General features: G+C 51.4%; 1 protein-coding gene across 16 annotated transcripts in view; it reads right to left on the minus strand.

Moving 5' to 3' along the window:
* Positions 1 to 15,211, minus strand: part of KDM2B (lysine demethylase 2B) — a 162,651-nt gene that overhangs the window by 15,142 nt on the left and 132,298 nt on the right. For 11 of the 16 annotated variants that reach the window (XM_017544262.2, XM_037744193.1, XM_017544273.2 and 8 more), the window contains 5 exons: positions 9,185 to 9,409; positions 1,957 to 2,100; positions 1,126 to 1,212; positions 688 to 957; positions 360 to 473 (listed from right to left, as the gene is read on the minus strand). In XM_017544262.2, coding sequence (XP_017399751.1) covers positions 360 to 473; positions 688 to 957; positions 1,126 to 1,212; positions 1,957 to 2,100; positions 9,185 to 9,409 — 840 coding nt within the window. The remainder of the gene's footprint in view (positions 1 to 359; positions 474 to 687; positions 958 to 1,125; positions 1,213 to 1,956; positions 2,101 to 9,184; positions 9,410 to 15,211) is intronic. The other 5 variants (XM_017544266.2, XM_017544269.2, XM_017544264.2 and 2 more) reach the window with 3 other exon arrangements.

The following is a 15,211-nucleotide window of genomic DNA, read 5'->3' on the forward strand; positions in this document are numbered from 1 at the left end:
GGAGTCAGTTCTGGAACACAGGCCTGTGGGCATCCCTGGCCCAGCCAGAAAGGCTAGTGCTGGGAGAGACTCCTGGCGCCACCTTGTGGCTACTGACAGCACGGCGGTGGGCAGAGCAGGACCACCGGGCTCCTCCAAGGTTCCCTGGACCCACAGCTTCCATCCCAACCAACAGAGGCTCTTGTCACAGACAGCTTCCCAGGCCTCCAGCCAGAACCAAGAGCCAGAGATCTGGGGCCGAGGCCTGGGAAGCATTGGGAGAGGCAGCAGTGGGGTGGAGGACCAGCGGGGTGGGGTGGGGGACAGCTCGGGACTCGCCAGTCCCCAGGGCCTCAGGAGGGCGTGCGTCGTGGGAGCACCTGCTGCTGGAAGTAAGTGAGACTGGATCTCCACCAGGGGCTGAGGCTGCTGCCTAGAGGGGGCCTCGGCGAGAGGTGAGAGGAGGAACCGGGGGACGTTTGAAGCGATGAGGCCTAAAGGGGGGGGTGGGAAGAGGAGTGACTCGCTGGGTTTCCCCTCCTTTCTTTGGGGCAGGGCTCTCAGGACTTAGGTGACCTGCTCAGGGCAGCAAGAGGCTGGGATTATCCCAAGCTCTACCTGCTGCCCACCCCTGCCCCGTTCCTCCAACCCAGCACCCGGGACCAGCCAGACCACCCACTTCGCCTCCCAGCCCCTCCTGGTCCTTACCCGCTTGCGTCCACTCAGCTCCTGGGGCTTCTCGTATTTCCGCTTCTTCCTCAGGTGCACATCGTCAGACTTCCTTCGCAGGACGCCGTCTGGGGGCGCCTTCTTGGGGTGCTCGTCCGACCTGCGCCGGGGTGCCTCCTCACACTCACTCCTCCGCTTGGCAGGCTCCTGCCCTTCCTTGTTGTCCCGGTTCATCTTCTGCTCCTTGAGCAGGGAGCCGGGCAGGTTGGAGGCGTACTTAAAGCCAGGGCCACGCTTTTGCTTGTAGGCCAAAAAGAGGGAAGGAAGAGACCAACTGTATACCTTTGGACTTGCCCTTCCTCCTCCCCAAGTCCACAGTACCCCACCTGCCTCACACTCCTGGGACAGGCTGGTCCCTGCCAGGCCCAGGCCCGCCCCTCTCCAGGCTGACCCTGGGACTTGGAGCCCGGCACTCACTTTCCCGGTCTTGCCGGCATGGTTACACTTCGGACACTCCCAGCAGTTTGGAAGCTCATCGTTGACCACACCCTCTGACTCCTTAATCTGCAGAGAACACCAGAACTCAGAAGACGGCAAGGCGGAGAAGGGGCCCATGGGCATGAGGCTCTGTGATGTCACATCTTCCAGAAACAGCAGCACCCCCTCCCCAATGTCACGTCTATCCTGTTTCCAGCCGAAAGAAAACAGCCGCATAGGCTGGCACAGACGGGTGACTGTGGATCCAAGCCAGGGTTCAGAGGCTACGCCCTTCTGCCTCTCTGGGACCTGGGGCAAGTCACTCCATCTCTGTGGGCTGGTGTCCTTGGCCATAAACGTTAGTGTGCCCATCTCACTGGGGGGGGGGGTGTATGACCCAGGTAAAGCCACCAGCTCAGGACCTGGCACGCAGAAAGGACTTTGCACAGCACTCTACTGGGTGCTGGGGGAAGGAAGGAGTCAGGTGTTGAACCCTGTTCTCCCAGAAGCCTGGGGCCACCTGGAGGCTCTCCCTCTGGCCCAGCGGCAACCAAGCAGCCTGTGTTTGCTGTCCGCTGAGACTCTGGGAACCTTCTCTGGTTCTGACTGCCTGGGAGGTGAGGGTGTGTTTATTCATTTGATAACACTGGGTCTCTGGGGTGCTCCAGGCCCTCTTTGCCCTGAGCTTATCCCTTGACACACAGGATCACCCAGACGCAGGGTCTGCCAGGAATTCACCTCACTGTCTGCATCCCACCACCTCACCGGCATCTCCAGGAACCCCACCTGCCCCACAGCATCAGCAACACCCGTCCCCACGGGGCTGCTCACCTTAAGGCATCCGGGGTGGATGATTTCATTGCAGATGGAGCACTCCATGAGCATGAGGTTAAACTTGCCTTCCTCTTCTTCCACCGTGTCTTCCTTCCCCGCCTCGCCACACACGAGGCACACGGCGGTGTGGGGCAGCACTGGCTAAGGAGCCAGAGAGAAGAAAAGTCAGCAGGGGCACGGAGCACAGACCCCCGGGGCGGGGGGGCAGGTCAAGGGCAATGAGCTGCTCCCTTCAGGCCTCCAGGAGACACCGGGAAAGTGGCCCAGGCACATTCGCTCACTCAATCATCCAAATACTTATCAGGCTACTACCTCCACATGCCAGATACTATTAAATGCTGGGGATACAGCAAGGAACAAGACAGCTCAAAATCTCTGCCATCCAGACCTTACATTTTAGTGGAGGGAGGCAGACAAAATGAATAGTGCATGTTTGAGACAGAGACATGGGGGGAAATTAGAAGGCTGGGGTGAGGGGTGGAAGGGGGGCTGATTTTAAATACAGAGGTCAGGGAAGGCCTCACATTCAGAAAAGTCCCAAAGGAGCTGGGGCGTGAACCCAGCCCAGATCCATGCAAATGAGATGAGGCTGCACCTCACCAGTGGGTATTTAAGGCACATACCATGGACTGTGGGGCTCCCAAGACCTTTACAGAGAGGCTACGAGGTAAGAACTGTCTTTGGAATAACAGATGTGATTTGCCTTTTGCACAGTGTTGATATTTGTACTGTTGGATGAACCTGCTGGCCCCTCAGCACCAGTCAAGGCAAGGCCCCTAGCTGCACCAGCAGCCACAGAGGGACTCATGACCACAGGCTTGTTAAAAAGATCACCAGTTTCATCTAAGAATATCCCTGATGAAAAATTACTTGATGAAAACCTTCCCCTTGAGTACATATCCTTTTCACATGCTTTGTGACAATAAGAAGTATGTGTAAAGTGCCCCTGCACACAGGTGACGTGTACCAAAGGAAAGGCACTCGAGACTGTGAGCTGTGAGCTGAAATGGCCACTTCCTCCATAGATTATTTTTTACTTAAAGGAATGACTGACAGAAACCCCCTGGGCATTGGTGTATTTTTGTGAACATCAAAGAAGTGACCTTGTCATTTCTAGAAAAATAACTGACAGCATTCATTGCAGATGACAAAAATTCAAGTTTCTGAATGAAAATTAAACTTTTGGAAAACTTACATGAGTCACCATAATCTGCACAGCTTCCCAATACTGAAAGACTTTTCTGATAAGATCAGTGATCATATTAACAAATGTGATTTTTAAAATATTATGTCATGTGCCAATATTTGGAATATCTGCCTAACTCAGGGGGCCAATATTTCCCAGATGACCAATGCATGGTGTTACAACATCAGGCTGGTGCAAATGAGCTGCTCAAAGGGCAAGGCAGGCTGATGACTTTCAATGTAACAGTATGAAGAGCTCATTGATACAGTTTCAGATTCCACATTGCAACTAACCTTTAAAAAAACCCCTGTTGAGTTCTAGTTGAGTATCAGAATATCCACAATTATCAAAAAAGCTATTAAAGTACTCCTCCCTTTTCCAACTAGTGCATCTGTGTGAGGCTGAATTTTCCTCATACTCCCTACAGAACAACATATCAGAATAGACAAAACACAGAAGCAGATATTAAAATTTCAGGTCTTTTTTTTTTTTTTTTTGGAGACGGAGTCTTGCTCTGTTGCCTCTCAGCTCACTGCAACCTCCGCCTCCCAGGTTCAAGCAATTGTACTGCCTCAGTCTCCAAAGTAGCTGGGTTTACAGGCATGAGCCACCGCACCTGGCAATACCAGGTCTTTTCTAATGAACCAGACATAAAAGAGATTCACAAAGACATAAAACAATGCCATTCTTCCTATTATTTTTGTTTTGGAAAATTTGATTATTTCTCATAAAAATATGTTATTTCTTTTTTATTTATTTATTTTTGAGACGGTGTCCTGCTCTGTTGCCCAGACTGGTCTGCAGTGGCATGGTCTCCGCCCACTGCAACCTCCATCCACCTCCCATGTTCAAGCAATTCTCCCGCCTCAGCCTCCTGAGTGGCTGGGACTACAAGTGCACTGGCTAATTTTTGTATTTTTAGTAGAGATGGGGGTTTCAGCCTGTTGGCCAGGCTGGTCTTAAACTCCTGGCTGGCCTCAAGTGATCCTCCCACCTCGGCCTCCCAAAGTGCTGGGATTGCAGGTGTGAGCCACTGTGACCGGCCAAAATATGTTATTTCTATTAACATGTCACTGGCTTTCTTGTTATTTTAAGAAAAATTTAAAATCTAAAAAGCATTTCTTGGTCAGGCATGGTAGTACATACCTGTAATCCCAGGACTTTGGGAGGCCAAGGCAGGCAGACTGCCTAAGCCCAGGAGTTTGCGACTAGCCTGGACAATGTGGCAAACCCTGTCCTTACAAATTACAAAAATTAATTGGGCATAGTGGTGAATGCCTATAGTCCCAGCTACTTGGGAGGCTGAGGTGAGAGGATCACTTGAGCCCAGGAGGTAGAGGCTGCAGTGAGCCATGAGCACACCATTGTACTCTAGCTGGGCAACAGAGCCAGATTCTGTCTAAATACATATATATGTAAGTTTTAATTTATGTTTTTCTTTTAGCTAAAGTTCTTTCACACCAAACTCAGTTTAAAATTTCTTTTCTTTCTTTTTTTTTATTTGAGACGGACTTTCGCTCTGTTGCCCAGGCTGCGCAAAGAAGCTTCAAGCAGGCTGGGATATACACACCACTGGTAAGTGAAGAAGACTTGATGAAATGGCACAAATGTTTGAATTCTAATGAATAGGACACAGAAGGCAAGGCAGTCATCGTTCCTTCAACAAATACTAAACGCACACTGTCACGGCCTGAAGCAAGGTCCTAGGGGTACGGAAGTGAGGGAGACGGCTGCTCCCCATGAGCTATTTGGGAAGACAAAGACTTAAGTTGTTGAAATCCAAAGAAAGCATGGAAAAGTCATGTTCAAGAGTTATCAGAAGCAGCAGAGGCTGATTTCTGGAGGGCTCAGAGGACAGGGTGGAGAGAAGCCAAGTGGGGAAGGCAGTGGGGTCTCGAGGTGAATGACGACATAGCAACCTGCACAGAGCAGGCTGGGCCAAAGTGGACGGCTGGGGACCAGACTGCAGTGCGGGGCACAGGGTGAGACACAGCCCACACGGCAAGAAGAAGGTCTGTGGTGGGGTGGGGCAGATGGCAGAGCTGGCTCTGAGCCAGGTGGCAGGATGGGAGGTATCACCAAAGGTGAAGCTCCTGCAGAGAGTGGCGGGACTGTTGGGGGCCATGGGAAAGTGGGGGGAGGGGAAGAGACTGCACAACACCGGCACAACACTGGGCACCAGCAGGGACATGGTAAAGAGGGGAGGAAGCTACAGAGGCAGCCCCAGGGGCGGAGCAAAGGGAGGGGCCAGAAGAGGAAGACCGGTGGGCCTGCATATATCACAGGTGGGTAATGCGTGGGAAGTGCCCTCGCAGAGCAGAAGGGCTGGGAGAAGAGTAAGAAGCACCCGAAGGGTCAGGCAAAGCCTGCATCTGCTATTAGTCCCAGACGCCATGTCAGGCTGAAGACAGTAGGAGACGTAGAAAAATGGGGTTTCCTTCAACCAGCATGCCCTGCGCCAGGCACCAGAGCTGCAAGGATAAGGTGGCACCCGAGACAGGTTTCCTATAACTGGGCCCAGCACACTGGGGGTGGGAGAAAGTGTCATGCCAAAGAAGAAAAGACAGCCGTGGGTTTATTGCTGGTGCACAGTGAGTTTTAGGTGACACCATTTAAAAACCCTATAAAAAAGCGCTATAGACAAGCGCTTTTAAGTTCGATAGGATCCAATGGGTCACATGGACCCTCTCTCCAAAAAATGTACATCCATGCATGCATACAGACAAAAATGCATTTAATTTCAGGAAGGCTCACAAATTCCCTGAAATCTGTGGAAATGTCCTGGGGTTTGGGGACCAATTAAAAGCACAAGCAGTGAAACTAAACTTCTGCAGCAAAGAAGGAACTGACAGAGTGAAACGGCAATCTACAGGATGGGAGAAAATCCTTGCAAACCAGAGACCTGATAAGGGTTAATATTCAAAACATATGAAGAAGTTCTCTAACTCAACAACAAAAACCCCCAAAAGAAAACCAATTTAGGCGGGGTGTGGTGGCTCACACCTGTAATCTCAGCACTTTGGGAGGCTGAGGCAGGTGGATCACCTGAGGTCAGCGGTTCAGGACCAGCCTGACCAACAGAGTGAAGCCCTGCCTCTGCCAGAAATACAAAAAATAGCTGGTGTGGTGATACACGCCTGTGATCCCAACTACTTGAGAGGCTGAGGCAGCAGAAGTGCTTGAACCTGGGAGGCAGAGGTTGCAGTGAGCCAAGATTGCACCACTGCACTCCAGCCTGGGCAACAAAGTGAGACTCCAACTCAAAAAAGGAAACCACTTTCAAATGGGCTAAGGACTCAAACAGACATTTCTCCAAAGAAGACAGATAAACAACCAATAAGCACATAAGAAGATGCTCAACATCACTAAGCGTTAGGGAAATGCAAATGAAAGCCACAGTGAGATGCTACCTCATACACATTAGGATGGCTACTGAAAGCAAACAAACTGGCTGGATGCAGTGGCTCACGCCTGTAATCCCAGCACTTTGGGAGGCCGAGGCGGGCAGATCACCTGAGGTCAGCAGTTCAAGACCAGCCTGGCCAACATGGGGAAACCTTGTCTCTACTAAAAAATACAAAAATTAGCCCAGTGTGGTGGCCGGTGCCTGTAATCCTACCTATTCGGGAGGCTGAGGCAGGAGAATCGCTTCAACCAGGGAGGTGGAGGTTGCAGTGAGCCGAGATCATGCCACTGCACTCCAGCCTCGGCAACAAGAGTGAAACTCTGTTTCAAAAGAAAGTAAATTAAAAAAAAAAAAAAAAAAAAAAGCAACAAACAAAAACCCCTTAACATAACAGATGTTGGTGGGGATACAGAAAAACAGGAACCTTTGTGCGCCCGTGGTGGGAATGTAAAACAGCACAGCTGCTGTGGCCAACAATACAGGTTCCTCAAAAAGTTAAAAAATAGAAATAGCATGTGACTCAGCAAGCCCACAGCACAGGATTGAACTGTGTGAGTTCACTTATATTCACTTTTTTCAATAAAATTTATACCGAGTGTGCCTGCATCTCCTGCCTCCCCTTCTACCTCCTCCATCTCTTTTGCCTCTGCCACCCCGAGACAGCAAGACCAACCCCTCCTCCTCTGCCTTCGAAACGTGAAGATGATGAGCATGAAGACCTTTAACAATGATCCACTTCCACTTAACGAACGATAAATATGTTTTCCTTATGATCTTTATAATATTTTCTTTTATCTAGCTTACTTTATTGTAAGAATACAGTATTATAATTCATATCACATATGAAATATGTGTTAACGGACTGTTTCTGTTACTGGTAAGGCTTCTGGTCAACAATAGGCTAAGAGCAGCTAAGTTTTAGGGGAGTTGAAAGTTACCTGCAGATTTTTAACTGCACAGGGGTCAGCTGGTACCCCCAACCCTTGTGTTGTTCAAGGGTCAGCTGTATATCCAAAAGAATTCACAACACCATCTCAAAGAGGTATGTTCACTGCAGCACTATTCACAATAGGCAAGAGGTGAAAGCAACCTGAACGAGTACCAACAGATGAATGGACGAAGACAATCTGGGCCAGGAGTGGTGGCTCATGCCTGTGAGCACAGCACTCTTAGGAGGCCAAGTTGGCCAGATCACTTGGGGTCAGGAGTTCAAGACCAGCCTGGGCAAGATGGTGAAACCCCATCTGTACTAAAAACACAAAAATTAGCTGGGTGTGGTGGCAGGCGCCTGTAATCCCAGCTACTCGGGAGGCTGAGGCAGGAGAATCACTTGAACAAGGGAGGTGGAAGTTGTAGTAAGCCAAGATCACACGGCTGCACTCCAGGGTGACAGAGCGAGAGTCTGTCTCAGAAAAAAAAATTTGGTATAAACACACAGTAGAGTATTAGTTGGCCATTAAAAAAAAAAAAAAGGAAATTGTCATATGCTTCAAAATGGATGAACGCTGAGGACATTCTGCTCAGGGCTATAAACAAGGCAGTCCACTCACAGAAAGCCAATTATTGCATGATTCCACTTCCATGAGGCCCCCAGAGAAGTCTAGCTCTTAGAAACTGAAAGTGGAATGGTGGCTGCCTCGACTGAGGGAAGGGAAACAGGGGCAACGCTTCAATGGGTGTGGAGTTTCCATTTGGCGAAACGAAAAAGTTCTAGGGATCAACTTCCCCAAAATATGCATATACTAATAATGCTGTATTGCATACTTGAAAATGTGGTCAAAATTTTTGACCACAATCTGAAAAACCAAAACACAAGAAATATGTGTGGAAGGAGAGAGGTGAGGTATCTGGGCCTGGGGGGCATCGGCAGCCAAAGAGGAAAGGCTCACCCTATGCCAGGCTGGGCCTGTAGATGAGTGCACCAGGACCGAAGAATCCTGTCCCTCCAGCTAAGCCTGCTTTTCCACGGGGACTGGGAGATGCCTCCTCCACAAGGAGTACCGCCACCCCACCCCCAGCAGCGCCTTGGGGAAGGCAGAGTATGTGGGTGTGTGTACAGTGGGCTTCATGGACAAACTCTGCGACTTCACCCCATTGCGGAAGTCCAGTCCACGTCTGCTGCCCTGTCTAGGGGGGAGACCAGAGGCACGAGGCCACTGCCAGAGCTGAGGCCAGGCGGTGCGGAGGGGCAGGGCAGGCCAGGCCAGGCTCTCCCTGGTGCGGCTCCTCAGCACCATAAATCACTCCTTGCTGGGGGCAGCCCCCTCAGGTGTGGCGCTGACCTTTCACCCAGACTTATGACTCTGAAGGCAGGACCGGAAGGAAGGGCGGGCGCAGAACCGTCACCAACTGTACCGTAATGTTGGCCACGGGGTCGCAGACAGGACAGGCTGCCTGTCATCTTTAATGGCGGCAACTTCAAAGTACCTAGGCACCCTGGGAGGGAAGGAGCAGGACGCCTGAGCCTCTGAAGCGGCCGGCGCCTTCCCGTACAGCTCTCAGGGAGTCCAAGCCCCGGTTTCTCTGTGCGGAGGTTTCTCTGTGCGGAGCGGCGGCCAGAGGAAGCAGCAGTCAGAAACGCAGGCCGGCACAGGGCCGGGACGGAGCGCAGGGCTGGGCGGGGCTGCACTCACCGCGATGCACTGCCGCATGATGCAGCTCTGCTTCATGCGCCCGGGGCCCCCGAACTTCTTCATGTCCTTGCAGAAGTGGCACTCTCCGCACTCGGTCCGCAGGCAGGCCTCGCACTTGCGGCATCGCGTCCGGCGTCGCCGAGCTCCTGCAGTTGTCCGGTTGGCGGCCAACTTCACCGCGGAGGTCGGGCCCAGCTTCCCCTTGGGCCGACCCACAGCCCGGTTCTGCAGGGAAGAGACAGGGCTGGTCAGATGGGGAGGCCAGACCCTCGTAAACGGTGTTAGGGAGCAAACTGCATACCCCAGAAAAACATGATAAAGGCCCTAAACCCCATGCCTCAGAGTGTGACGTGATTTGGAGATGGGGCTTTGCAGAGGTCGTCCCTCAGGTTAAATGAGGTCTTTCAGGTGAACTCTAGCCAGAATACCTGGTGTCCTTAAGAAAGGGGGGCATTTTGACACAAAGACGGACACGCATGGGGGGAACGTGCGTGAAGACATAGGCCTTCCACAGACCACTACCCTGTCTACAAGCCAAGAAGTGCCAAGGATGGCGGCACACACCAGGAGCTGGAGGCACGGGGAAGGACCCTCCCCTAGAACCCGCAGCGCCCGTCCAGCCCGCCAGCCCACACCTTGACTTCAGACTCTTGGCCTCCAGAATTGGGAGGGAAGAAAGGCCCGTTGCTTTAAGCCACCCGTTACGGCAGCTCTAGGAGAGGACTACAGAGGGCGCGAGCTTCTGCCGCAGCACCCCGCTCGAGACCTTCCGTGGCCCGCATGCACAGCTTCGGACCCTGCCCACCTTTCCCATCTTCGTCTGCTCCCCAGAAAAGACCGCAAGGGCCACACCGTCGGTCTCTGTTCCCCCCGGCCGGAAGGCCAACCCCACCCCCCAGGCCACTTGGCTGACGCCCACTCATCCCACCTGGCCAGTTTACAGGCTGCTTTCTTCTGGAAGCCCCTCCTGCCCACCCAGGAGTTCAGGGCCCCTCCCAGCAGTGTAAGGGCATTCACAATGGCAATCATCTGTTCCTATGCCGTCCTTCCCTTTGGGATGGGGTGCAAGAGGGCACTCGCCTCAGGTGTCTTGTCCACCATTGCACCTCTACGAGCCAGCTCAGCGTGCAGAATGCACTCAACAAACCAGAGCCCCCAGAGGATGGGATAGGAACCTTAGGTCCCAGATGACTCAGACCTTCCCTAGATGGGCTCCAAATGCTCCCTTCCCTGGAACTCAGAGAATAGAGACAGTAGGTGGACAGAGAGCTGGGCTAGTAGCTAAGCTAGGAACAGGACAGCAGCCCCTGCCCTCTGGTTCCCAGCCTCAGAGTCTCCTGCAGACCCAGGATGCACGGGGGGTGCCCTATGCTAGCTGCCGAGGACACAGAGGTCCCCTGTCCACTTGGGACCTGTGGTGGGAGGGACCAGGATGGGAGAGCTTTTGTCTGTGGCATCTTTCTGGAGAGCCCGAGTTGGCTGAGAAATGAAGTCCCTGTCAGGGAGACACATGGCCACCCTGGAAACCAGCTGACCTAACCGGCATCTAACACCTAAAGCCCCTTTTCAGCTAACTGAACACCCTTTGCTCCAGAGTCCCACCCTTTTCATTTCAGTGGTTTGTCATACTTGAATCCCCAAACAAAACCCCATCCTTTCAGGAGCATACCGGCCCAAAAGAGCGGTTACTATTCATCCACTCCAATGGAGAAGAAGGTCGTCGTCACAGGGACGCCCCCTCCCACAACACACGCAGCACCCCTGAGCACCCTAGGGGCTTCCAAGAAACTTCCAACTGCATAGGAAGAAAAACGGCCTCCCTTTCTTCTCCAGTACAGCCTCCCCATCATAACTTTCTTCTCCAGTGTCTCGGTCCTTGTAGAAAGCCCACAGCCTCGCATTCCACCCCCTTTGCTGTAAACACCTAAGCAAATCCCTCCCTCCGATTCACGTTCCTGCAGCGTTCAAGAAGCTATGAAGCCCCATCAGCCTGAGTGGCCCCTCAGGAAGCACTGGGGCGCTGGGCCTCCATCCTGCTCAACCTGCTGTGAACCCCAAAGAGGAAAGGGAGGCACTTCCCGATTCTACCACCCTCACCTGCCGCTGCTCTTCCCTAGCTGCTCAGGACCTTCCGTCATGCCTGCCCTCTGCTCTGGGGCAGCCCAACCAGAGGCCTGGTCACAGGGAGGGCAAGCCCTGGACTGCAGGATTGCCCACAGGCAAGCTGGCCGCCACCAGCCACCTGGGGAAAGGGACTGCCCAAAGCAGCAAAGGGGGCCAGGCACGGTGGCTCACGCCTGTAAGCCCAGCACATTGGGAGGCTGAGGTGGGAGGATCACTTGATGTCAGGAGTTCAACACCAGCCTGGGCAACATAGTGAAACAAAAAAAAATTTTTTTAATTAGCCGGGCATAGTGGTGAGCACCTGTAGACCCAGTTACTTGGGAGGCTGAGGTGGGAGGATTGCTTGAGCCCAGGAGTTTGAGGTTGCAGTGAGCTCTGATCATCCACTGTACTCCGGCCTAGGAGGCAGAGCAAGACTCCATCTCAAAAAACAAAATAAAACAAAAAGAAAAAAAGAAAGAAAGAAACCCTTCCTTACAAATATGGCCGGATGTCCCCAACGTACTCGCATAGTCCCACTATGATTAGCACCTTTGGAGGTCAGGTCTGCCACTCACGGCACACGTCCGTCCAGGTCAGGTCTGACCACCCATGTGGAAATAAAACAAGATCAGTTTTCAGAGCGTTCTGTATTTGAGAACGGCACACGAGGGACTGTGAACCTGAAGCTGAGCAACCAAGGCGAGGTGAGGTAGAGCTGACGACCAAGATGATAGCCACGACACATGAGGGTGGGGATTACCAGAGCACCCCATCTGCGGGCACCGTGGCCACCAGTTTACCGATATTACCTAACTTTCCCGGAAACAGCCCTGTGGAGGATGCCTCCATGCCCCCATTTTTCAGATGGGGAGACTGAAGCCAGTAATTTGCCTGTGGTCCTGGAACCAGCATGGATGTGTGGACTCCGGAGTTGTGCTCTGAACACGCTAAACCATAGCAAATGCATATGCAACATGCAGCAAGGGGCCCACAGACCCACTGGAATGGCCACATGCTGCCAGAAGGGCTTCCCAGCTACTGCTACAATGCCTTAGTGTGAAGAGTGCCAACAAGAGGTCCAGAGAAGCAGAAACCCAAAAAGATTTCTCCCTGTTGTCACAGCCCAGGACAGCACTTTCTGATTCCACCCCTCCAAAGGACAGGTGTCCTGTTACCAGCTCACTCCTCAAATACCTGGAACATAGGCAACACTGCCCAGCGTCTTCTTCAAGTGTGAAGTGGCCGGCGTGTGGGCCACCTCCCAGGACAAAACCAGACCCCTGGAGCAGGAGAGTCTAAAGACGAGCTTCCCTGGTGAAAAACAGAAAAAATTCCAGGAGTTCAAAGGAGTGCCAGGTATCAACAGCCACTGAGTGCCTCTGGCCTCCTTGCCCCGAGGACAGTGTCTGGGCAAGCAAAAACTTTTGTTGGGCCAATCCAGTCTGAGTCTCGATGCTCATATGTCACTGCAAAACACGCCCATTTGCCCGCACCTTCCAAAGCGCCTTCTCATCCAACCTGTGGAAAACAACTTGTCTGGGCCTCACTGGTGGCTGAGACATCTGGGAAAATCACAGAGCTCGCACCAGACAGCGTCCCAAAGGAAGAGGTGCGAGAAGCTGTGGTCTTTCAAGACCTCGATGTGACCCTGTCTAGCCGCTGCCAAATCAGGCCAGGGAGACTTCTGCTTTCAGCAGTGGCCCCCGGCTGGCTCATCAAGAGTTGGCTCAGCAATGGGGCAACACGGGATCCTAATGAAGCCCACTGAAAAACACACAGGTGAGACAGACCTCGGAGGCCTCCATTAAAAAGTCCAACTGGGACTCTGAAGACCCAACCAGGAAACGTGATGGCAGAATACAGAAAACAGTGACACAAAAGGGGACAAATGGAATAAAAAGGAAGGTGAGTCAACCATAGCTCTCTCCTTTCGGCACACAGCTTCCTCTGTCCTGGTATCTTTTGGGTGCAACCCCAAGTTTCAAAAGTTTCAAAAACCAATTCTTTTTTTTTTTTGAGACAGAGTCTGTGTCACCCAGGCTGGGGTGCAGTGGTGCGATCTTGGCTCACTGTAACCTCTGCCTCCCGGGTTCAAGAAATCCTTGTGCCTCAGACTCCTAAATAGCCACCATACCTGGCTACTTTTTGTATTTTTAAGGTAAAGATGGAGTTTTGTCATGTTGGCCAGGCTGGTCTCGAACTCCTGGCCTCAAATGATCTGCCCGTCTCAGTCTCCCAAAGTGCTGGGATTACAGGCATGAGTCACTGTGCCTAGCCTGAAACACCAATTCTAACTTCCACATTCTGTCCTACCCCTATCCCAGCAAATGAAGTGATGGCATCCCAGACAGTCATTTTACACACCAGCATCCCCAACACCAAGGCCACTTGTTGATTTTATCAGCCCAGGAACCATATCCTCAGCTCACTATGAAAGGTTAGGAAAATCTGGAACATAAATACGTGCGCGCACGCGTGCACACGCACACACACACACACACACACACACATCTTAGTATTCCAACACCTATTCTCCATCAGCAACTCAAGGGCATCATCTTTAAAATGAATACTATCAAGATTTATTCATTCATCCCACCAATAGTTACTGAGTTTCTCTGGTGTACCAAATATTCTCCTCCAGAAATGCACGGGCAGAACCCCCTGAATCCCTCATCTCTAAATTATAGTGATTTAAGTTACTTGGATTTCCCTAAATTAAAAAAAGACATCCCATGTTTATGAATTGGAAGATTTAACATTAAGATTGGTTATACTCCCCAACGTGATCCATAGACTCAATGGAACCCCAAGCAAAATCCCAACTGGGGCCAGGTACAGCGGCTCATACCTGTAATCTCAGCACTTTGGGAGGCCAAGGCAGGTGGATTGCTTGAGCCCAGGAGTTTGATGCCAGCCTGGCCAACAAAGCAAGGCTCTAAAAAAATTAAAAGACTAGCCCAGCATGCTATCACATGCCTGTAGTTACACCTACTCAAGAGGCTGAAGCTGGAGAATCATTTGAGCCTGGGAAGCAGAGGTTGCAGTGAGCTGAGATCAAGCCACTGTATCCAGCCTGGGTGACAGAGTGAGACCCTGTCTCAAAAACAGAACAAGAATAAAAAAATAAAAACAAAACAAAAACCCAACTGGCTTTTCTGCACAAGTTGACACACTGGCCTAAAATATGAGAGACCCAGAATGGCCAAAACTATCTTTAAAAAGGTGGGGAAGGGGAGCAGGTGCAGTGGCTCACGCCTGTAATCCCAGCACTTTGGTAGGGTGCGGCAGGTGGATTACCTAACATCAGGAGTTTAAGACCAGCCTTGACCAACATGGTGAGATCCCATCTCTATTAAAAATACAAAATTAGCCGGGCATGGTGGCACATGCCTGTAAGCCCAGCTACTTGGGAGGCTGAAGCAAGAGAATCACTTGAACTTAGGAGGCAGAGGTTGCAGTAAGCCAAGATTGTGCCATTGCACTCCAGCCTGGACAACAAGAACAAAACCCCATCTTAAAAAAAAAAAAAGATGCACACTTTCTAATTTCAAGTAAACAAGACAGTGTGGTAGTGGCATAAAGACAGAACTACAGATCAACAGAAGTGAAAGTCCAGAAATAAACTAATATTTTTGACCAAATGACTTTTAATAAAAATGTCAAGGGAATTCAGTGGGGGAAAGAATGGTCGTTTCAACATACGGTGCTGGGACTAATAGCTATCCACGTGCAAAAGAACAAAGATAGGCCCCTACCTCACACACATGTACAAATTATCTCAAAAATGGAAAAAAGACCTAAACACAGAGCTAAAATCATAAACCTCTTGGAAGAAAACACAAGTGTAAATCTTCATGACTTTGAATTAGGCAAGGGTTTTCTCAGATATGATACCAAAAGCACAGGTGTCCAAAAAAA

This window comes from Cebus imitator, unplaced genomic scaffold, assembly GCF_001604975.1.
Source record: "Cebus imitator isolate Cc_AM_T3 unplaced genomic scaffold, Cebus_imitator-1.0 Scaffold169, whole genome shotgun sequence".
NCBI lineage: Eukaryota > Metazoa > Chordata > Mammalia > Primates > Cebidae > Cebus > Cebus imitator.